This window comes from Puntigrus tetrazona, chromosome 2 (genome assembly GCF_018831695.1).
Source record: "Puntigrus tetrazona isolate hp1 chromosome 2, ASM1883169v1, whole genome shotgun sequence".
NCBI classification, from domain to species: Eukaryota; Metazoa; Chordata; class Actinopteri; order Cypriniformes; family Cyprinidae; genus Puntigrus; species Puntigrus tetrazona.
The window spans coordinates 3,076,835-3,102,127 of NC_056700.1; the positions used below are offsets into that span (position 1 = coordinate 3,076,835).

The 25,293-nt window shown below is 39.8% G+C and overlaps 1 protein-coding gene across 3 annotated transcripts in view; it reads right to left on the bottom strand.

Moving 5' to 3' along the window:
• The window catches only part of arhgap21b (Rho GTPase activating protein 21b), a 40,141-nt gene that overhangs the window by 12,099 nt on the left and 2,749 nt on the right, over window positions 1-25,293 (bottom strand). The window contains exons 3-12 of one of the 3 annotated variants that reach the window (XM_043222162.1): window positions 15,911-16,084; window positions 15,786-15,807; window positions 11,836-11,928; window positions 11,661-11,739; window positions 11,526-11,580; window positions 4,173-5,763; window positions 856-1,002; window positions 627-723; window positions 503-539; window positions 3-125 (exon numbers count right to left, since the gene is read on the bottom strand). In XM_043222162.1, coding sequence (XP_043078097.1) covers window positions 3-125; window positions 503-539; window positions 627-723; window positions 856-1,002; window positions 4,173-5,763; window positions 11,526-11,580; window positions 11,661-11,739; window positions 11,836-11,928; window positions 15,786-15,807; window positions 15,911-16,084 — 2,418 coding nt within the window. Of the gene's footprint in view, window positions 1-2; window positions 126-502; window positions 540-626; window positions 724-855; window positions 1,003-4,172; window positions 5,764-6,255; window positions 6,447-6,920; window positions 7,400-11,525; window positions 11,581-11,660; window positions 11,740-11,835; window positions 11,929-15,785; window positions 15,808-15,910; window positions 16,085-25,293 lie in introns of those variants that run through there. The other 2 variants (XM_043222178.1, XM_043222170.1) reach the window with 2 other exon arrangements.

A 25,293-nucleotide genomic window follows, 5' to 3' on the forward strand; every position in this document is an offset into this window, starting at 1 on the left:
ACCTTGGACTTCTCAGTGTTGAGCTGTCGGAAATGCAGCCAACCCTCCTTGGTGGAATCACTGAAGATCTCAGTGGAGGAGTCTCTTCTGGAACTGGAGTCATCAGACTTATGGCCATCAAGAGCCTATAAGAGCAGAACAAACATGACATTTTGGTACCTAGGCTTGGATAGCTGTCTGTCATTTATGCTGTTCCGAAAACCTTCTGAAACCTCACAAATTGGATTGGATTACATTAGGTTGCACGTGGTTACTGACTGCCAACAATCTGAGAAAACTGTTGCACCATTATTATTATTATAGATTTTTATTACAGTGACTAATTTGGGTGTGTTTTGTTCAAACACTTCAACAGGATTCCTTCTGAATTTGAAAGTCTTTAAATGCTACAAACTCAGGTATCTCACAAGGTTTTGGAACAGTTGCCATTATTAGTGGGTAATCATTCTGGCTTAAAGAAAGCTGCTCATTAAGAGGGAGATTTTTTATGTGCATCACTCACCTTCTTGAAAACCCTTAGGCTCGGTTTGCTGGATCGTCTGTGGAAAAGAGTGATTATGTTAGGCCAAACAACCACTCACACTGACAGAATTAGAAATCTTCATCACTTTTAAAACGACACTTACCCACGGCCTTCCTCCCGATAGTTGTCCAGGCCCTCATCGTATGATTTAGAGCGCTCCGTTTTTGTTCCAGATTCTAGAATGGCATTTCTGAGAGACTCTGCATGCATGTAGACAAAAATACACCATCAGCAACAAGCTCAACCAAATGCTCACTGATCCATTCATATGGTGCTCTCAGATGGCAATAATTGTTAAAAAAAAAAACTGAAATCTGCACAGACACGCTTACCTTGGTCATGAGACAGTTGCCGGCGCATGAGGGGGCTGGGGGTGGTGGGGCTGGGGCTGTCAGAGATTACAGCCTGAGCTCCAGAGATCACAGCTGACGCAGGAATATGGCTGCCATCATGGTCTACACTAGGGCTGGCTGGCTCATCTATAAACATGGTAAGAGAGCAGTAATCGTGAATAATGCAATTCTCTTTGGCATGTGCTTTCATACAACAAGCTGCAGTAAAGAGCTGAAAAAGTTCTTCCTACTATGATGTACATATTCATATTACTATCATATATGTCTTGAGATTAGGGCTGAGATGATAGATGTATTTCTTGAATTCCTACGGTTACAATAATTAAGTGTATGTGACCCTGGACCACAAAATAAGTCAAATTAAGTTCTTATTAATGTATATTACTAATCAAAAATTAAGTTTTTATATATTTACTTTAGGACATTTACAAAATATCTTAAATTGAACATGATATTAAAAATAAAAGAATAAAAGAAAAAGATATAATTTTGACCCATACAATGTATTTTGGATACTCAAGTGACTTTTGTGATCCAGGGTCACAAATAGAAAGATAGTCACACATTTTTAACACCAAGTATCAAATCCCTGTACTGTTCTTTTATGTTTATTTCATACTGTAAAAAAGCAAAAAGAGAGAGGAAGAGATGATAGATATTTAATTTAATATTAACCTGAATGTGTATATAATATAGAGTAAATTTTTTAGGTGTTTTTCTTTCTTTCATTAAAATAATGAGTTATGAGTCATTATATCTTTATGAGTTTCCCTAAACGTTATTGGTGTTTGGTATAATGTCCCATTCCAAAAAATTGCTAAAAAAAATATTTCTCAATTCATCCATGAGCAATGGCTAACTTGAGCTCTTTAATTTATCCTGTTTTTTTACTATTGGATGAATAAATGTTTTATTTTGCCTTAATGTTAAGCCAGCCTAAAGTGCGTATCTTGATTTCATTGCAAGCAAGAAGTCTGCTTAAACTTTTTCTAGGAATGAGGACAGTTTTATTTATCTTACAATTTGACATGTCCTGTTTTCGAGAGCGCTGAAAACTTTTGAGCTCCTCTGCAGGTCTCAGCCAAAAAAGGTTGGAGTACAAAGCTGTTCTGTGCTGCCAGAGGGCTGGAGCAGCTAAAATTAAAGCAACTGCCCTAGTTCCTGCATCCTCCAGCGTCTCAAAGAGGGCCAAGGGGAAGGTGTGCAAAACCCTCTTCAGGCCTAGCTAAAGAGCATTAGCATAGCCTACAGATAACTTTGCTCCAAGACACAAGAATCTTAATGCCATCAGTTATAACCTAGCTTCATTTTATAGCTTAACAGACTGGGTTTTGTTGCATGGCAAAGGTGTCGACCATTCTCTACTCAATTCATTTCACCAGATACTTTTCTCCAAATCAACTTACAATAGCCAATCCCAGGTTTGGGAAAAGTATTTAACAAACTGGTCTGCTAAAACAAACTGAGTAATGTTAGTTATCGTTTGGACCGCAAATTATGTAATCAAAACAGAATTACAAACGACCATATTGATTCCCAATGTTAACTGGATGTAACTCAAGGTCATGTGACAAAAATATAGCATACTATTGCAATTAGGGCATAAAATGAAAAATCATAGGATAACAAATTTTCTAATGTCTTTTGCAGCTAAAAACATTCCCCGGTTGTTGAAATTAAAAATAATTTCTATCATTCAGGTTTACTGCATACATGTGTCCAACTGTGCAACTCTATCAAAAGCCGAATAACCAAATATTTTTATACACACAGCTAATTTGCCTCCCGTGTCAGGTTATCTGACATCTTGGGGAGAACAAGAAGTGCAAATCTTCTTAATAACAGTAATAGTATTTACAATGGCAGAAGCAGGCATGTGGTTATCTGCATAAAACACATCATATAACCAGGAAAAGTGCAATCAGAAAATGTGATGTATAACAAAATTTAGAGCATTTACTTACAGTATTAAACATTATGTATAGAGCTTAGACAACCCAAAACCTGCTCAAAGTCTTAACTGTCAACAAAAACCACTCGAGTCAAGACCCTAGTATAAAACTGTTAAGAGTAATAAAATGTTAATTGTTCTGATTAATGTTTAGAATGTAACAGCTTGAACAATGTGATTTTTTTTTTCAAACCATAATTTTGACCAAAGAGACAAACGTGTATTAGTAAGACCTAAAAAAAACGAAAGACTAATTCAAAACGTGTCATTATAATCATAAATATTGATATAGTTGTTTTCTATTAAAATTACTTTTAATTATAAACATGCATACCATGCATCTATATCACAATTCACAGCTATAAGTAATGAATAATGTACAGTCAGCAACTGAAATCAAACTTTTGTAATTAAAAAAAAAATTCTAAACCTTGTAAATTTGCATCACACCAAAACCCCACTTAAGTTATTACATTGTTATTATTCTTATTATAAATATATAATACATAAACATTCTCAAATTATGCACTCTTTAAAACATGCACATTACAATAATTGCAATATTGCCAATGTTGCTTAATTTTACTCTTTTGACAAAATCACAAGTAAACAGATCGTGTATCTTCAATATAATCCCCAGCACTAACAAGTATATCATATAGTAAACCATTTCTATATTATCCCTAATTATTTACCTTCATTGGTGTTTTTTTTTAATACTATCAATATTTTTTCTAAACTCTCATCCAAATGTGTAAACGCTATAGAAGGCAAGCAACAAACCTGTTAAAGGGCACGTCTAATATATAAAGGCTAGTGCAAAAACACCAAAGACAAAATGTGACAGAGCACAGCTAGGCTATCACTCAATATTCCAGACCAATCCTCAGGCATTAGAGTATGAGAGAAGGCCACCTCCTCCCTGAACAACACCATGACTCACACATAGTCACTCTCACTCTCCTTCAGTCACTCCCAAACAGCCACACTTACAGGCCTAGGTTTGCACCTTCTGCATACATCAACTCTACTCTTTAAGCTTTGAGAGTTTGATAGAAAGTAAAATTTATCCACGATAATCCTCTATCTGGACACACGGGGTTGGGATTTGAAATTGTGATCACAGTTTGAAATTGCATAAGGTAGTGGAGCATTATTAATAGAGGAAATCACTTGACGGCCCAAATTGCACATAAAGATTAATTGCACACTACATCACCATCATTGTCTATTACTACAGCTATTACTGTTCAAAAATATCTGTGGCAACTCTAAAACAATCCCTACTGCTGGCTCAAGCTTGTTGCTGGGTTAGCGTTGCTATGGTTACAAAGAGTGCACTTACCGATGAAGGGAATGGAGTCAAGTGATTCGTCCAGATTACTGGAGCAGAAGGAGGAGTCAAGCCGCTCTCCCAGTATCCGCATGTGCATCTCCCGGCGGGCATCATTGGGCAACCAGCAGACACCTCCTCCTGCCGGCTCGGGACCGTCCGTGTCGTTCACCGCAAGGATGTACGAGGGATGGCGAAGAGGTTGCGGGGTCCCCTTCCCTGTTGGGGGCTTCTCCCGGAGGACGACACCCTCCACAGGACTGGAGCCGTTTACTGGTAGGCCCTTGACATCCTGTGGGTGTGTCCTCTGAGCTGATGCCCCACACTGTGGCCTCTGTGGAGGCGGAGCAGAGTAAGAGGCCGACCTATATCCAACTGGATTTTCCTTCCCAGTTTCTGGGCTCTGCATGGTTTCGGCCCTAGTTCTCGATTGGTTTGACGCCGAATTAGAAATGCGATTTCCAACAAAAGCTCCGCTTTGGTCTTTGGAAGGAGGCTCTTTGGCCTGGTTCAGTCCATTGCGAGGTCGCTCTGGAAAACCAGTGGTGGGTGGGATATCCGTTCTGGAGCTGTGCGTATGGGAGCCAGCAACACCCCTGACACTCATACCATACCCTGTCGGGGGACGGTAAAGGACTGCTCGAGGAGGGAGAGACTGTCTACTAGGACGACTTCTCTGGTCTACTCTGCCATACAGCCTGTCCACAGCAGCCCATGGTGCAGGAGAAACTAGTTCACTATGTTCCACATAGTCTGACGAATGAACGCGGGGCTTCCGCATAAGCCCATCAGAGGATACGCTACGAGGTGGCCAGTCCCTGGCGTGGGCTGCTCTCTCCGCCCCACTCATCCTATCCTGTGAAGCGCTGCGTGGAGGAAGCACAGAAGGGCCCTGGTAAGCCCGGTCATGAGACGTGCTTCTGCGGCGTAACTTATTGCCCCAGCCAGGTTGGGGTCCGCAGTGGGGGCCAGCGTGGACACTTTGGGATGCAGATCGCAGGCTGTCTAAACGCTCTTGAATAGTCCGACTGTAAGTGTGAAGACCTTTATTATCAATATATTCCCGGTATGTCTGGTAAGTCCGCCAGTCAATGTTCTGGTGGGTAGCAGGGGAGGTAATGGAGGAAGCAGGCGCATAGTGTGTAGGTGGAATGGCATAAGGATCACCATGGTAACCTGAAGGGAACATGTCAGCTTTGCGAGGGTGGAGGTATGGTGGACGACCACCAGACACCGTACCAGGCCTGGCTCTGATCAGCATTGGATCTGGGCCTACTAGACCATAGTCGCCCCGATGACCTGGAACCATGCGGCCCATGTGAACATGAGGGGGTACCACCACAGTCCGAACACTTTCATTGCACACACACACTGCAGTCTGTGTCTTTGGAACGGGTGGTGGAGGGGAGGGAGGAACTGGTATCTCCACACGGTATCCTAGATCTGATGGCACAACCCCCGGGGCTGATGTCTCAGTGGCCTGGGCCATCCCCGGGGGCTTACAGTCTACTCGAGGGTAACATATAGGGGGTGGTTCCGGGATATGGTGGGCATTTCCACTGTATGCATCATGACCCTTAAGGTAGGCATCTTGGGAATAGGCCTGTGGAAGAAAAAAAAAAATCAGGTAAAGGGAAACAGTACTCAGAATAGAGAAAACTTGAAATTCATGATGATTTCCTACAAACAGTTCTCCCTGTGTGGGTGGACGGCACTACATTTGCGTGTGGGAGTGTGACAGGTCAGAAGTGTGAGCTGTACACTGGTGCGCCAAGTGCTGGAGAATTCTATAATATTCATAATGTCCAAAGCTGACAGTTCAGAACAGAAATACACCTGCAGTAATTAACTTGACTTCTAAACTACAGGGCTGCAAACTTCTAATTACCGTTTCTGCTTTGTATGACTGTAGAAAAAACAGCTGTGATCTGATCTCAGATGGAAAGAAACAGGTAATTCCTTCCCTTCAAAATTTATTACAGTGCTGAAAAACAACACCAACCTCCATTTCACACAGAGACATATCTCCACATGAAGCACTAAGTAGCCCAAAATAAACAGCGATTCAGATCAACAAGAAAGTGATGTCACCCACCGTTTGGGTCACCACTCGTGACCGAAGCAACACTGAAGCCAGAGATGAACGTTGGCCCTGATTTGAAACAGCACTGAATCTGACCTCCGTAATCATGTCTTAATCCACAGTTTAAGGTAAACAACTATCGAAGGACTTCAGCTAAAGAATGTCCGATTTAAAACAAACACCAGGCTCCATATTGTTTGTCTTCCTCCGATTTGGTCTCGTTCAAAACATGACAGCAAGTCATGTAAAGTGGACTTTCAACCCATCATACAGGGCTACATTCCTTTTGCATAACTATACAAACCGAATCTCATATCAGTAGTAGGGAACTTCGCCCCTCCTTTTGTGAAATGCCACAGACGGCTTGTTACACAGGCCAAAGTTCATCATAAGAAAAGAGAGAAATGAGGAAAAAGGGGCGAGGCACAGTAAATATGACTGCTGGATATAGCGAAGAACTACCCACACTGCTAAATCAAACAGGTCACACAATATCTCTTCTACTGCGATCGAGACATCCAACACACTACGTGATACTACGCTACCAGAAACGTCATGACAGTCATCTGCAATTGATAAGGGACAGGAAATCAACAACCAAATGGCATACAAAGGCATGCATGACATTTATTAATAACACATCACAATCGACATGTATGCATTGTTCATCTGCTTACCAGACTAGTGATTTCCTGTGAAAACTGCAGCCATTACATCACAAACCCACGGAGTAAAAAACAGAAAGAAAGGGAGGGAAAGTAATACAGCAGCGCTACGTTAAAGGCAGTAGAAAACCAAACGAATGAAGTCCACGTACTGACAACCACTATCACAGTAAATATCTCTGCACAGAGCGCAAAAAATGCACAGGAGCTGCAGTGAGGAGTGACCGTGGGAAGGTGGAGAGGAGTGGTGGGAAGACTGTCACGTTAGCGATGCCACCTGCTTGTCCTCGTCGCTCCCAGTCGAGGAGGGGGCTGAGGTGCCTGCCGCCTGCCTCGCGTAGTAGCGATCGGCTCTCCATCTCTCCCCTCTCCATCCATCCGCAGGCAGATTACTCCGTGATCACACGCACACACGCTCGCTCCCTCCCTCCCAGCTAACGCATCCACTCGCTCGCTCTCTCCCTCCCTCGCTCTCACTGGAAAGCTGTAGCCATTCACATGTCGGGGGCAGATGCTTGATTATACATTCAGCTCAGATGGTACTGCTTCCCCCTCCCTTCCACGCTTTCTCTCTTGCCTCTGCCAGAGAGACAGTCCACAACACAGAGCAGTCAGCTGACGCCAGCTGATCTAATCTCGTCTTTCCTGCCTCTTCCTGTCTCTCCTCTCACAGAAATCCTTAAACCACTGCCCACGGTAGCATCCTTTCACGCCTCTTCAGATCAACCCTGCTACTGTGACTAATGTCACCAGAGACCTCGGATGGATTAATTCTCCAACCAGCTGAAAACCCTGTTTAGACAGGCCACAGCGCTGCCGTGCTACGCTGCTCCACGCAAGAGTAAAACACCATCACTGCAACAGCTGTGCAGCAGACAAGCAGCGCGTGGAAATATGATAGGGGTGGTGATGGGGAGAGATGAGGAAAATTATTGGAAATGTCAAATACATGTTCAGGTCATGCACAACCAAAAGAAACAATATATTTTAATGAAAGAAAACTGACTATTGTTTGGACAATTAAGATGAGCTTTTTGTTTTTTTTTTACATTTTCACAACAATCGCCCCATATCTCCTGCTTTGGGAACGGAGGGAGTAAATTATCTGGTTGAATTACAGCATTAAAATTCAGGAAGCGTTTTTTGGGGATAAAAATCCATTTTATCTTTCAAAAAAATAAATAAATAAAAATAAAATAAATTGGCTTTCAAAATAGGGTTAAGTTATGCAAAATACTAACAAACAGTTTTATTAATTGTATGTGGTAAAAGGTAATTGTGTGTCCATTTCCTTTTGTCTACATTTTGTCTTCCGTTTGTCACATTGGATGGACAATAAACTACAGTGCTCCTCATCTAGCTAGACAAAAAAAACGAACAACAACGCTGTACCTTAAGGCCCCCTTTATTCTAGTGCGTTTCTGCTTTGAAATGCATAACCATTGCTAAGGTTAAACCTATCGTTGTCTCAAAAACTGAGACTTTCGGAAAAAATAGACACGTTTTAGTTTGATAAGTCTGAGATTGTGTTTCCACGTAAACGGACCAAAAAAAAGAGACTTTCAAAAATGATGGCGTGGCTGCCCACATTCTATCTGCGTATTCTTAATGACCGAGCAAACGATAACATCATGCTCATAGCCATATATACGTAATGGTAGATTTCCCATTTGAATGCTCCAAGCACGTAGGTGTGACCGCCATCTGAACTTACACACATCTACAGTTGTACTAACATGAAAGGTCCCGTAACATGAGTTTTGGTTGTGTTGTGTAGTGTAGATGGTTTCTGAAATGCAGCAGGAATACTAGTGTAGTCAAAACCTAGTGTAGTCAAAAATCAGTTTTCGCTGATGTAAATGAGGCCTAAAGGTCATTTGCAATGACTGACATTACATTTTATTAGAAATTTGTCACTGATGTGCATTTTAACAAGTTTGAGTGAACAGCACATGATACATTTGCCAGAAAATTCAATCCAGCTATTTTTTAAAATACGTAATAGCAACTATAAACAGTTTTAAACTAACTCCCCATATATGGCATTTTATGGCACGGAAAATTAAAAACCATATATTTTACAAGTACGATATTCTTTCATTTCATACTCAACAAACAATTAAACACTGATGTTGTATGTGATAACGAGAACGTCTTATATAATAGGTGGGGTTTTTTTATCTAGATAAACATGGTTATTCCACTACAGACTGCACATGAAACAGCAGAGGTGCTTTGAGAAATGCCTTTGCCTGCTGCCAGAGAGTTCAAACGATGCTTACAACAGTAAATGGCACGCATTAAAAGTTAATCTAAAGGGCAAGCAAATGAGTGCAGGACTCCATGTGCGCACTGAGCTGAGCAAAACTGTGGACAGAATTAGAAAGCACTGAACAGACTTAAAATAAAAGCCCAAACACTATGTGATTATTGTGGGTGATTATTCACACAAAAAAAGAGAGAATAAGAGTCAGTGATCCGCAGGATGCTGGATGAATCCTAGGTCTCCATTCCATTCCACTGAACACAGCCAGAAAAAAGGGCATTTAACCACAAAAATAGGGGTGTTAAAAGTATCAGTGTGTTTAAAGGGTTCATTCGTCTAGAAAGAAAAACATTTACATAAAGATTTTAGTTTTTCTAAACGATAGAATTTAAGAGTCTTTTAGAAACTCTTTTGACATCATTATATTAAAATATTTATCAGGGTTCTATTCTTACTTTTTTAGAATCCTTTGTGCTCCAAACTAAAAAACTACTTTAAAAAAAGATTTTAAAGTGCCAGTAGGTGGCAGCAAGCCACATTCTTAGTCATAAAGGCTCACTCACACAGGAATGAAGCAAGAGATTCTTTATGAATGCGTCACTGAATTATTCACTCATCAGATTTGGAAGAAAATGCATAATCTCAATAACAAAACACTCATTTTGCACTATTTTTGTGCACCAAGCGATGTAAAACCTAAGCCCCGTTTCATTTTGACCCCATTTCTGATAGAAAAATTTATAAATACAATCATTTTAACAAGCTGAAAAAACAGTATCACCTGTTTTTAAGTGTACTCCATCACTTTCAGAGTTGACACTTTTCACACCAACAAAAGGAAAGGAAAAGCAGCCAATTGCAGACTATAGATGGCGTCTACATACAAATACTCATGAGCTTTGATTGGACCACTCACACTGCTGCCCAAACATTTTTTTGACACACACAGTCATTTTTAGTTTCATTTAAAGGTAACACTGCAGAGCCCTGTACACACACACTGCACAGCGGTTCTGTATCAGAGCTCTGTGAGAGAGCGAGCTCATGTGCCAGGCCCCAGCTGGCATCTCTCTCCCAGCTGAGCGGCTGCTTCAACACAAACAGCCTTTCATGAAGAGAGCTTCCATCCTGTCTCAGAGAACATCCTGCTCTTCACCTCTACCAACTCTAAAGCTTCATTATTTTAGAGCGTACAAAAATGTATCGTTTTCTATCAAAGTACAGCATGTTTAAAAGTTCACAGCAACTTAATAGTGAGACTGAAACATATCAATACGAGTTCCTGATTAGCACAATGGCACCATTCACGAGTCAGAAGACATAGGAACGCAACGCGCCATGGAAATCAGTCTGTAATGGAAAGTGTCAGAGAGAATGCAGGGCAGATGAAGTGATGACTGCTCTACAGTTATGTGTAATTGAGGGCAGCTGTGATGGTGCGGCAGTTTGAGGCTCGCTGGAGAAGGACAGGCTGCGGTGTCCTGGTTAGCAGTCCCAGATAAAGCAGCACTCAGAGGAGCATGAGGAACCCGCCTTCTTCCTCTGAAATGGGTCAGAACCTTCATTTCCACGGGTGCAAATAGAACGAGTGCTGCCGAATGCAAACTCAAAACATGGTGCGTACAGAGACCTCATTAGAATGATATATTAAGAAGTTTCTGAAGTTTTATTTGAAGAAGCACTAAGTAAGTGTCTTAACAAGATGCAACTGCCTGCCAACAACGTGCAATTCATCTGTCCACATTCAGCGTGACACAAAGCCAATCAGAAAATACTTCATATGTAGCATGTTTTCCTGAAAAATTCAGGTTATAATCTTAACACTCTTTACATCTATGTAACGCAAGGAGGTACTAGAGCCCAAGTTTATTTGTATAAATGTTTACCAAATGTCAGAATTTTCAATTTAACTTTAAACAAAGTTCATAATAAACGTGACTACAATTAGTTTTATTCTCATATTTCTCATTCCTAAATACCGTTACATGTAAAAGATTTGAGGTGGGGTGAGGGATCTATTAAATAGATTTATAATGTTTGTAAATGTTTTGTTTACTGGTATTTAAAATGATTACTCCATTTAAAAATTAAGATGCAAATTATACAACTATGCAAATATTTTTCTTTCAACAATGCAATTCCGACCCGTTGTGACAGTCAGGCACAGTTCATTTTCTAGGAAATATGATTATGTGGATTTTGGACCAATTAAGTTTCTCTGTAGTTGGCGCTTCCAACAAACAACCAACAAAACATTTTGGGCACCTGTTGACGCACATTTCACCACAGTCAAATTTATTCAGCAGGATTGCTTGCCCTTTAAACAAATGAACAAAACAATAGCATCTTACCAGCTGCAGTATATCTTCATCTTTTGGCATAACACACAACTCCAGAAACGTATGACTGAAAGTGGAAAGAAATATTTAGCGCCAAAATCAGACAAATATCAGGACACACCTACATGACCTATAACACACTCTCACCTGTTCTGGATGAGCCCTATGACCTGCGAGTACGTCTTCCCAATGATGCTCTCGGCGTTCACTTTCACTATCCTGTCCCCTGTTAACAAAGTTCCATTATCGAGATTTATATTATCAGACGTCGATAGGCAAAAGGAAATGATGTGCTGTACATTTGTAATGATGGTTTAATTACCAGTGCAGAGTCCGGCGCTGTGAGCGGGCCCTCCCTCTTTGACCTGCTTCACAAAGATCGTGTCCATGGGTTCCAGTCTGTTCCGCGGTCTCCCTGGCAACAACAAAAGCAGCAGAGTCACGAGTGGCCCAGATCACAACAAACCAGCTCCGGGAAGAAGCGAGCGGTCACAAGATTGAGCCACAATAAACATTTTAATCACACTAGTTTTTCACTTGGAACATTTAACCCATTAGTAGAGCGGAAATGCTGGGACATCATATGGAGGCGGCCCAACATTCAATGTGACATCCCTCAGCCCCTGAGGGAGTGCTATACTTGGCTTCATCCTGACATAATATGCCAGAACACAGATCTAACAGTGAACAACTAACACTACAGATTCCCTGTGGATGACAGCGATGAGACACTTAGGCACTGGCCCCCCGCACTGAAAGGAATGAAGATCTCTCCACAACGGCCCATGATTATGTTCAGTATCTTTCTGTTAGCCTATACTGAAAGGGAAATAAACCTGTAGATTCTATTTAATTCATAGAGCATCCTAAGTCTGACATCGATTGTCATGAAATCCACTGTCGGCATGCTAAAAATACAATACAGACCAGTCTACCTCATTAAATGACTACTCTGGTTTTGATCTTGTTTTTCTCATCTAATCCATTTGTTCAGAGAGTTAATATAACGTCAGCACAATGCTGAAAGTGTATTCAAGGAACACTCCACTTTTTTGGAAACAGGCTCATTCTCCAACTCCCCCAAAGTAAATAAGTTGAGTTTTATGATTTTTGAATCCATTCAGCCAATCTTCCGGGTCTGGCGATATCACTTTTAGCACAGATCATTGAATCCAATTAGACCAGTAGCATCGAGTTTCGTCAGCAAACCAGAATGGAAATATGTATCCTAATCATTTCGACCTACAAAATTGTAACTTTAAATTTTCTGCCGGCCTTAGTACACAACTACAGAAGAGTCAAGTTTTAAAGTTTTACACACTTTGGTCATTTTTGAACATGATCATCATCGTTCGTCAATCGAGAGATTAGTAACCATAAGCCGAACCATAACCATATGGTAAATACACCAGTATTTATTACTCAGTCCTTAAATACTAAAAAGCATATCTGTTTTTAACGCCGATAAATATTTCTTCAACAGCAATTTAGCAAATTAAGAAACCCTCAGAAGTTCCCAGAATTTAGGATGGCACCAACACAAACAAATTTACTTGGCATATGGCTGCTTCAACCTTTTCTGGAATTTAAGAATTTTAAGAAACTCTAAACACTGCTTCAACATTTGGAAAAAGGGCAACACTGAGGAGCTCATCAAGAACATTTCTGTCACTGCATAATGTCCCCTACCAAGTGATGACATCTTCCTCGTAAAACTGTAATGGCTCCAGCAGTCACCAGACAGGATTGCTATAGGTCATGATTGGATTTCTCTCTTTTTTTTGATTGAGGTCCTGTCTGTGCAGACTGCTGCAATGTTATGAAGCCAGATGCGTGAAATTTAAACATTGCAAGTGAGAAAACATCACCACTGAGTTTGAATAAAAGTTATCAAGTCATCTGGGAATTCTATTCTACAGCACATATTGTGTGTACATTCTATAGTAATAACGAGTAGTGTGGTATCATGCTTTTCCAGTATTTGTGAAGCTTTCTTAAAGATTTCATGCGCCCTCTTGTGTTCACTGTTATACACTGCCGTAGTCAAATATAAAAATCACATTTACCTCAGGAATATAACCAAACAGACCCAGTACCTACTGCCACGTTTTTTGGCAATCGGCACATAATTCATATCCGTGCTCATAATAACGACACACTAGATAAAAAATGTGTACAGGTACCAGAAATGTAATGTACCGAATGAAAGCAAGAGAAAAATCTAAAACTAATCCTAATGCTTGCTTTGCACAACCACATGAGAAGTGAAATTTGACATAGATGCATGTCAGTTATGCAATATGTGCACTGGAGTTCAAGTTTCTTTCTTTTTCTGAGAACATGAAACAATGACTCATTCTTATACAGTCCAAAGCAGATGGATGGCTACATGGGAAAATATAGATGAACAATACTACGTACAGTATGTGCAACTAAAACCATCACAGAAATTCTCAAATACAAACCTGCAACCACATTTTCAGACAGGTAAAGCAGGCCTGAAACTTGAACATTTCTAGCTCTCGCACAGCATGCAAAGTGAACATTTTACTATTACATACCCTCCTGTACGTTTTGCCATGTTTTGCATACAAACCAGAAGTGCTTTTAGTGATGTTATGCAAGACCCGTCAGCTATTTAAACTCTTCTAGGTAACGTAAATCGATTTCCACGGTACTGTGCGCTTACATTAGATATGATGCGTTTACAAAATGTTAATATTGTCTTTTTATATTTCAGTTGTGCTGCACAGAACATAAAGAACAACAGTAGCAGTTCCTGTTTCAATTACACGCTTTTCAATAACAGAAGTAAAAGCAAGCAGTGTGCTCAAATCCTTAACACCGCCAGCTACAAAACGCACTGGTGTACTGGATACAGTTTATGTTACGGGCGTGAGAAGAGGTGTGATATTACGGGTACTTCTCTTGTGCGCAGCTCTTCGCTTTAGCACTACGCCGGATTAGCCTACGTTAAAGAAACCCTGAAATATGTAGGTCAGATGCTTGTATGACGCACCGGCTGAAACATGCAGAAGAGCATTTAACAAGGTTTGTGCGCCACAACAGGCCAAAGATAATGACGAAGCATTTACGGGACCTAAAGCTCAGTGTGAATCTCCTCTGAGGAACCAATGGAAGCAGGGATCTTCTGAGATGGATTCTGGATTTAGACAATCATTCCTTAACTATTAAGTCTTGCACCTGGCCCATCTTCTACATTCTTCCACTATCAATAAAACTAAAATTTCCAAACAGATGTTCTTTCCTCCTCATATTCTCAATTCTTCACAAAGAACGTGGTTTGTCACTGAAAGCTCCATTCTGCGTGATTTGTTGAAATGCTGTGGACATTACAACCTCGCTATAATTTCAAACAAACAAACCTATGTAGGTCACAGTTTGTTATCTGCACTCTAATGAAGTCGAACAGACGATGCGGTACAACGATGGGGGTCCGTATCGCTGTGGAAGTCGGTATTGCCGTATCAAGGATGCTTTAAGTGAGATGAATGCAGCGACGCATGAGCAGGATTTAGTCATCCAAAAAAGCCAGAAGCATTTAATTAAAAGTTTAAAGAAAGATATTTTTTAAAATCATGTCTCAAGTCTCCTGTGTTCACTCAACTCTGGAATTTCCTTAAATGTTGTCCAGGGCTTTCATAATGTAGGAAAACGTCCGATATTATAACTAGTAGTTCGGACAATGCACTGTCTAGCTAATTTTGAAAAGAACTGCATAACCCCAATTAATAGCAGGAGACTAAAGAAGAAAAAAAAACAGGTCAAGAAACATTTTACGGGCAAATCTCTTTTGCAACAAAATGATGCAGTTTTTAAAAACACACCTAAGGTTAAAAGTTCAAACGGTAGAGAGGGAGAGGTTGAGCAGGGGGAAAGAATCTGCTCGAGTTATTTCTGGCAGCTATGGGCGGTTGTGCTAAACCGTGGGGGAAACCCAGGAAATGGTATATTTATGCAGTTCCACCTAATGACAAAAAGTTCATTTTAATTCAGTGCATCAACTGTATTTCATACGCTGCTGTGGACACTTCATGCACTTAATCGTCACGGCTCTGATTTTGAAGCAGATGGATGAGGGGATATACAAGACTCCAATCTCAAATACTGCGTTAAAAATAACCCTGTAAAACATATGCACTAGATAGCAGAGTGCATATTGTGTAGTGTATGTGCACTGTGTCTAGTATGCCAGTTGGAACACAATTACAGTTTGAGTTAGTTTTATGTTACTAAAAGCATTTAACTTACCCCTGCGACCATGGTCTTCATCCTTAAAAAACAAACACAAAACATTTTGTAAGTTAAACAAAAAAAAATGCAGAGTGAAAAATACACATTAGTGATTGAAAGCAGTGATGAATGACATGCACTACCTTAAAACTGGAGTTCACCGCAGACTCTGGTGGATACACAATGAAGTGACGCAGGGTGAAGCCGAAGCCTTGTGAAGTACGGCGCAGACGAAGAGTCTTAGGCCCTGGCCAGGAAAACGCCTCATCCTCCAGCTGGAAGAGCACTCCTGAAGAATCATCCTGATCCACAACATCCTACAGACAAACAGATGAAATCATGAGGGAGAAAAAAAAAAAAACAGATCGAAATACAGATTTCAGCAAACTAAAACAATTCAATAATATAATATCCTTTCTTCTTAATAATATCTTTTTAATCATATGTGAGAGACTATTAAAAATACATTAATTACTACATATATTAAAAAACAGGGTGATACAATACAGGATGGGGTAGTTATGAAGAGTTTTATGAAAATGAAATCTACTTGGGGTCCTAAGGAAACTTGTATGACAAAAGAAAGCCTAAAATCTGATCGTTTTCAGGGCACTAGATTTTAACACTTTTGTCTTAAAATCTAAATTAAAGTTTTCATTTAGCTGAAACACTACAGCCACCATGTTTTGCTGGAATTAATGATGTAAATCTCTTTTTGTGGAAACCTTTTTTAAAACATACATACATACATATTTATAAGTTTAACAAGGCTCAAGAATCAGGGTAAAGAAACCTGGGTCCAGTCCAGATCGTACTGTACTGCCACAGACATTCACACCAGTGAGTCACTTCTGTGACCAAAAGCAAACCACACCCCGGAGAAAAAGCATGAGGTACAAGTACAAATTTGAGTAATAAAATTTGACAGTCCAATTACAGTTGATTCTGTAGATTGCATAGACGTATAAGTAAGCGTTTTAAAAGGCATGGTCAAGAAACTCAAGCAGGATCGCCACAAAGATGAATCAGATGTGCTATGACATCACCATCATCCTTGACATTTTCCTCTTCGTACTGAGGAACGCCCACTGAAGGTTGAGTCAGGCCTGGCTTGATGTCATGTCTGCAGGGTGTGGGTGATGGTTTATGCTTCATCTGAAGTTAATTTCCTTCGGAGCATATTTAAAAATAGCGGCCACAGCACAAGAGTTTTGTTGGCATTAATGATGCAAGTCTCAACTCTTTTTGTGGAAACCTATTTTTCAGAAAATTTGATGCTTTTTTTTTTTTTTTTTTTACTTTAACAGGGCTAAAGTTGTGTAATTAACTCCTGTGTCCGGCATGCACTGCTCTGTTTATGGAGTATTTATAGCCTCACACCTACCTGATATTCACACCCTACTCTTTACTGCCAAACCTCCTCCAGCAGAGGTGCGAGACATCAAATATTCCTTCTCCATAAACACAATCTGGCATCTGAATCGACACAACTGTTGATGTGAACTGGTTCGCGGTCGTGTGACCCTGTTGCTTGAAGTAGGGACCAACCGATTTATTTTTAACTGTGTCTTACAACCAATACCCAGAGACGTTTCTTTTTTTATTTTACCACAGAAACTGTAATAACAGCACCTAATATTAATACTACTGTTGTTATTGTGGTTTAACAGTCAGACAATTTGTTTATCATCCGTCTCTTTCTACTACCATGTACCAAATGTTTTGTTCTAGCCCTTTTGAATGAATGCAGTATTGTTTTAATGACACGTGCAGAATTTCTATGCAGGGTTGCACAATACACCAGTACTAAAAGGTAGTATCGTCCATAGCACCATAAGATATATATGCACGGCAGGAACGCCGTTTATTAAAACACTTATCTGAACATACGTGCTTGTCAGCAGAAACAAGTTGATTGCCACACGTCTTTGCTGTGCTCTTTGTGATACAGGCTGTGGATAACTTAAGCATGATATGTTATTGAGTGTTTTCTGACACTTTCACAGTGTTTTTCATACTGCAAGGTATCGTGATACTACAGCTGGTATAGTATCGTAAGACATTTTTATGCGACATCAAACTAGTGTTGCCGCGGTACCATTAAAAACCACAGTTCTCTGCAACTATTTCAGTACCTCACCAAAAACATGATGATAAAAAATAAATTAATAAATTGAATTTTATAAACAGTGGCAGTAGTACCACATTGTACTAATGTAATAGTCTAATAGTAATATATTTTTGGCAAGATGTCTAAACCGAACTTTCTTTTGAGTGGTTGCGGCAAAAATGATTTCACTGATTTCACTTGAAATTCACATGAAATGCTGCTGAAGTGACTCAGTGAGATGTTGTCTATGTATTTATGTCCTCGTTGAGACGGCACGTGCTGAAATCACCGTGAGCGTCACACATGCTTATAAACAAAACCAAAGAGAAACAAAGAACATAGGTCTACAGGATTCAAATTTGAATTGACTTTTGCAGATCAATATTTACAGACATTAGTCCATATCATGATTTGATTTGTGTGAAGACCTACTTTTGATTAAATCATCCAAGCTTTGGTAAATTCTATGACATTCCGTGTTGAAATGTAAATTCTATTTTTAAACGGGATTCCCGAGATTCTGTCCGCATTGTCTGCGTCACGAACCGAGTTGACCGAACACTCGCTTCCACCGGTACCTAAACCTGGTACAGTGACAAATACACTTGGTACAGAGGTACCAGGACTTTTCACAACACTACATGGGACTAACCATTTATACTGGTAAACACATCTGAAAAACATCAGAGGACATGGACTGAGCTGCTGCAAAAATATGCATGATCTAAGCTGTCCTAAACATGAGCCATGCTTTATACCAAGCACTTCAAATTAAATCACAAACATAAGCGGCAGGTCAGAGGCATATGCTGTTTAATTCATTTGAGAAATGTATTCCTTAACATAAAACTTGGACGCTTTTGTAAATTTCTGAAATTCGCAATTATTTCCATCTTCACAGCAAGTCAACGTTAAGGAGTGCAGTACATTTTCCTTCATTTTGCACATTGAAATGCAATTTGTTTACAATACCAAATCATAAATGTGGGGAATGAAGAACGTTTTGCAGCTGGTTGTAGCAGTATTGAGAGATTTCTTTGCATTTAAAGCCAGAACCAGAAGATTTTGTTCAAAAATCACGGTTTAAAAAGAAACTGCGCTGAAAACGTAATGAACTGCGACTTCAAAACAAAGGTACGAATCAAATCACCATTTGTGTATCATTGCACTTTCCACTATAAAGTCAACTTTAGCTGGTTTGAAGAAACGAGCAACATTGCCCAAAAGTTCATCCGCAGTCCCATGTGCAGCACTGAGCAAAAACATCTGCCGATGTTTGCGATTGGAAGGAGGGCTTTGAATTTATTATCCCTCTCATGACTGCTTGATGAGCTCACTGCTGGAAAGAAACGGAATAAACATCCTAAGCTTTTATCAGGTGTGTGCTAGAGAACATTGACTCAACGGTGATGTGTAGAGGGATATGGGACTTTGGTCTATTTTGGTCTACTACACAAGCAGGCTTAAGGTTCCTTGAGCGGCTGGAATATGTTCGCAGGGTGCCAAATTCTGATACGAGGAGCCGAGTCTTTGAGGAATGAGTTCATAAGTGTGAAACGCTGCAAGTGCACATGAAATCTGAGAGCCTGCGTGAACTTGTGGAGCCGGTTTCTGTCAGGAGCTGTGACAATTTCCAGAAAACTTCTCTCATATTTGTATTGTGAAGCTGTAGTAAAGATGAATGCAGGATGTTCTAGACAGCAGTGTGCAGTGAAGCAAGGAGTGCTGCATACTGGACTGATTTCTGGCATAAATGGAGTGAAACCTCACACATGAGCTGTAACTTCAAATACCACCAGAAGTTAAGGAGCACTACAGCAGCTCGCAGCATTTCCTGACAGATCTTTGTTTCTGTTGCATCCTTTGTCTAAAAATGGTTTCAACCATCCACAAGAACATGCATTAAACCATAATGCCATATACATAAACATACTATTCAGAAGTCTGTGATCAAGAAAGTAATACTGCATGGCTGTATGGATTTAGAATGATTTCCGAAGGAAATGTAATGTGAGAGTAATAATGATGAAAACACAGAAATTACATTTTAAAATATAATTAAATAGAAAGCAGTTGTAATGGTATTTCACACGACTTTAGTGTATTTTGATCTGGTATTATTTTTAACTTAAAAGTGATACAATTTAAAGCAGTGCTATTTGCTCTGGTACCAGGTGCAAATTAAATGTATGTATAATATTTTTATATCATATATAGCCTAAAAGAATTAATGAATGTTAAACATTATTTTGCCAACACTGCAGTCATGCTGAGCCGCACAGCTGGACATGATCCATTCGCAGTGTGTCGAGCAAAAAAAAAAATACAGGACAACAACACAAGATAGCATTAATTATTGAATATTTTGCCTGTTTTGGATCATGCCCTCGGAGCAAACTGGAACTTTTCCCTGGTAAATGTTCAGAACCAGTGTATGCAGATTCAGGCAAAATTGCTAGTGTGCCTTTCAGGTGAGATCACAATCCCGACCGGATGCAAATCAGGAGTAGTGCTCAGTCATGCAGAATGGATGCGGCGGTATTGCTTTGGGACGTAGGGGCAAGGCTTAGCTACTCCAAACAGATGGACAGGGAGCAGCTTCAGCACAGATAGTCCTGCACTTTACGGTATGTGACAGACCAAACTAATAAATACTCCACTAACACCTCTGTGTGCCAAAACCCCCATATCTCAGCCTGCCAAGAAAGGAAGTGGAAGAGATTGTGAATGTGAGGAACGATTTCAAATGGGCATTTGTCGTCATGTGGTGTTGCGGATTTGTTATGCTGTTACGACTGAACAAGATATCGTTTGTCAAAATATGTAAAATGTGTAACATTTACACCTACTGTCACGTTGCAGCTCATGAAGGTATGACATCCGTAACGACAAGTAGACGAGGAAATCTATACAAGAGGCTCGGGGGGAGGACAGCATGATTCTAGCACTGGTAGCACCTGTAACACTTAGAGGACAAAGTTGACTGTCCTTAATTCGATGTGATTCACCTAAATTTATAACGTGGTTAGAAGTCAAGAAGAGCACCAAAACCATCCGTCCAGCTCGCAGGCACTGCTGACAGATCAATATAAGGTAACTAAAAGTGGCACTGCTGGCCGCAAACCACAATGCTTGGCAGGCCTGTGTTTTCCTCTCCAATGGTAAGAATGTTCATATCCTGTTAGGGGAAACCCAGAGCATGCTTAATTGTGACAGTATCAAGTGAGTTGATAGTATAAAAATACCTGTTACTCCAAGCTTTTCATAAAAGATGAATAGATGGCTACCACAACATGAAGAGCTCAGAAGCACTAAAATCCATAATCCGTTCATCAGGCTTTTTTTGTTTCTTTCTTGGAGCAAGACATACAGGTTTACAACAACGTTAAGTAAACAATGGCATTTTTAGGTTAACTACCTTTATTTTCATTCAAAGCTTGATAAATAGATTTGGGAAAAGTATGATTATGAATTATGAGGTCTCAAAATTGTGTATATATTGATACATGTGATGTGCATCTCGTCAGTAAAACTGGTTCTTTGATTAGAAAAATCTTACCAGTTTGGTAAGTGTCACGACATAAGAAACAAAATGAAAAAATAAATAAAAATAACAATAATAATTTTCTTAAATAAATACAATTACTTAAGTATTTATTCTTCATTTTATTTGTGAGCCTATATTGTGCCGTTGGTTACCATAGTGTTGTACATAAGTGGCTACTGCTAGTTGTAAACAAAGAGCAATGCAGATTTCATGCAAATCAACATCTTTATGTAATTAATGACGATTACATCTTTTTACGTTTAGCGCATCTTGAATATATACATACACATAAAAACGCAAGTTATGTCAAAGCACGTTGTACGGATACCCTTGTGACAAAGATAAGCATCGATACGGCTCATGTCTGTGATACTCTCCGTACACGCCATCCTTTTGTTCTGGATGAGCTGGGAGCAACAGTTCTTTCAGGGTATGCAATAAGCCTGTAAATAATTCATGACGAGCGCAGATGCACCTGGACAATGTGTTGCGCTCCTGGAGGTGTGTGGAGGGTGGTTGGGCACGCATCGGGAAGCGGAAGGGTTTCTTTACCAGAAAGCAACAGCTAGATGAGCTTTAAATTCCCCAGCTTGATTCTCCAGCCTCCTGTCCTTCCAGGACTTTAGCATTACATTCATATAATGATAGCAGTGTGTTTAGCTGGACGTGACCCACAAGAGGTGCATCCAGAAGACCAACATGACTATGAGCAGCACCTATGGGCTTGAAACAAGAGACTGGGTGACATCAGCAATGACAACCACTCACTCCAAACTGTTTATTATAGTAAAATATAACAGTAAAACTTTTCCTATATTACATTTTCTATCATTACATGAGTCAGTGATTATTTTTCCTAAATGAATAAACTCTAAATGAACTAAGCATGTCTGGCATGCGGTTCTTTTAAGGCACGGAGCAGTAGCTGGAACCAATTTGTCTTTCTCTATTGAATTGAGAATCTATTTTGCCTTCTGGCTGAGGAGTTAATCATATGACGATCAGTAACAGGGCTGAGAAATGTGGAAAAGCCGAAAGCTTGAAATGCAAAAACAAATACATATGACCTACAAGCATGTGCATCTTTCGAATGTATTTTATTATGTTTTTCATCCTTTAAGGGGTCTTTACTCGTCCCTAAAGGCCTTTTCACACTTAATGTGAAAATTCAGCACAATGACGTTTTCGTAAATAGTACATACCTATTGGGCCATTTACACCAGATGTAATCATTGGCGGCATGAGAGAAGAGGAGAAAAAATATATATATATTTTTTTTGTCCTTTGTGCTGATTTTTTCCTGCTCCACAGTGAAACGGGCTGCCCGGTTAGATTTGAGCTTAGCCAAAAAACAGTATCCTGATAGAGAAAAGGTTGACACCGGTATCTGAGAACAGACTTATTCTCACATGTTCTTTATTCAGAATATCATTTATATTAGTATTGAACTAAAGAGCACCGTCTGTTTTCTCCATGTGCGCGAGTCAGAGAACGTTTACTCATGATCTGTCAATCATGGGATATCTCATGCCAGTGTGTGTGAAAAATTTTGAAAATAGTTTTTATATAAATAAAATATGAAAGCAAATATACCGAAAATATATAATCATATGTGTTTTATGCAGCTAATAAAAAAAAAAAAAAAAAAGAGAAGCAGGTATTAATCCATAAATACAAACAAAACATAACTTACAAAGAGTGCGTATCTAACAATTATAAAATAAAAATCTAATTTAGATTTCAAATGGAAGTTCTTATAAGCACTCTATGAAGGTTTAAAGCAGGTTTTTAAGCAAAAACATTTCATATAAAATCACATGCATTTTCAAATTATAGCTAATTGTCCCACATTTTTATTTTTAAGATAATGTTTTTTTCCCCTCAAACTTTACAAACTGTTTAGCTACCAGCATTCTCTAAAAGACATCCAGACGGAAATGACAGGCTTGACATTTGGGTTAGCTAACTCTTTAATCCAGATTATGCTCACATTTTAAATCAATGAAACCCTTACACTAATAAACACATTAAAATGAGTTATCCGACAGTGAAGTAGTAGGAGGAAGTATTAGTCAAGCCCTCCAGTGTTGTTTTATTCAGTGAGGAAACTGTGGTCAACCAGAAAATCAAGAAATGCCTGAAGAGCCAAAACAAAATTTATAAACACACAAAAAATGAGTTGAAGACCAGCTCTGCCTCCACCCAACTCATTAATCTACTATTAATCGCGTTTCGCAAGGAAATTGCGTCACCATTCGACAACAACAGGACGATGATGATGAATGAGAATTTTCGAGATGCAGACCACATCACTTTTTGACAAAAAGGTATTCCCCGTGTCCAGTACATTCAGAGACTTCAGTTGGGAAGAGACGGGGATTTCCAGACCTTCGAAAGCAAATATTCTTTCAACATTTACTCACCTTTTTGTTTCAATCGTGCACGGCTTTCATTGTTCCACTGAACGCAACAACAGATGTTTTAAAGAGCATCCAAGATGAAGACTGTTTTCCATACAATATAAACCATATCACGACCACAGACTCAGCCTCCAAAACAACAGTTTGATTTACTGAAGCCATGGCACATTTGTACGTGAAACAGACCAGGATCCATTGCAAACCACACGTGCATATTTTCCAACTTAAAGGCAACATAGCAAAGCGCTTTTACGGTGCTTTTTTTTTTGTCCTTTAGAGTTCGACCGTCCTCGGTCACAATGCTTTTTTGAAAAGTGCTCTATTTGACAGTCATCCAGGTATAGAACAACATGGTCTAAACTATCCCCAATAAATTGCACAAAGCATGAGTCACAATTCTGTTATATTCTAAAGCTGGGATAGGCTCAATGCATCAGCTTTAAAACTCTGAACTCTGAGTAATGGAGCACTGCAGGCCAAGCACAATGAGCTAATATTATTTACACAGAGGACTGTTAATATAAAATCACTCGCTTGCGTAACAAACCAAACAGGAAAAAAGTTAATATTCAAAAACCGGAGTTGCTACGGAGTTCCACAATTTGGTCTTCTATCAACATAAGTTTAGCTGAGCCATGCAAAAAAGCCTTAAATCTTCCCATTCACGCATTAAGTCTTCGGCTCATCTAATCAGCATGCAGGCAACAGGTTTCCCTTCCTCATCACTCAGTATGAAACTCCTAATGAAGACAGACCTACCACTGGCAGAAGAGAGACATCCTGTCCCTTGACTTTATTTCAGCAGAAAAACAGAGACGGCGCTGAATATTAAATTAAAAGGGAGGGTTGATGCCAGCACAAATCGGCAGATGCTATAAATAGACGACCTTCAACCCGCCGTGAATGTGGACAGGGGTTTACACAAAGGTCTTCATTCAGAAGGCCAGTGGAAAGATTCGGCAGGCTGAGCACAAAAATGTTGATTCGTGGAAGCGAACTAATATCACAGCAGGACAGCGATACCCACCATAAATCACTAGCGCTCGCTTAGCTTTTCTCCATTTAACCCACTTCGCTTTCTTTTTAAAACGGGAAAGCCCTGCTTGTTTGAGAAAAGCAAACCGAAACGAAAAACGAAACCAAACGCTGACCACATTTTTGCCTGCAGGAAAGGATCCAGAGACCATGTCTGACGGCTCGAACTGAGAGCAAGAGAAAAGCTGGTCACGTTAAAAAAAAAAAAAACTAAACTAAACAAACCTTACTATTCGAGGCCAAGCCAGCGCAACCCACGCCGAAAGCCGTAAGTTAATACCCAACTACACGGCAAAAGAAATATTGCGCATATTCTTTGACAGAGCCAGCGCTCAGATGGTCCCCACATTGACCATGTGTTTAAAGGAAGAGGTTTCACACCAGCTGTTTGCACTGGGATCTGACTGTGTGGTT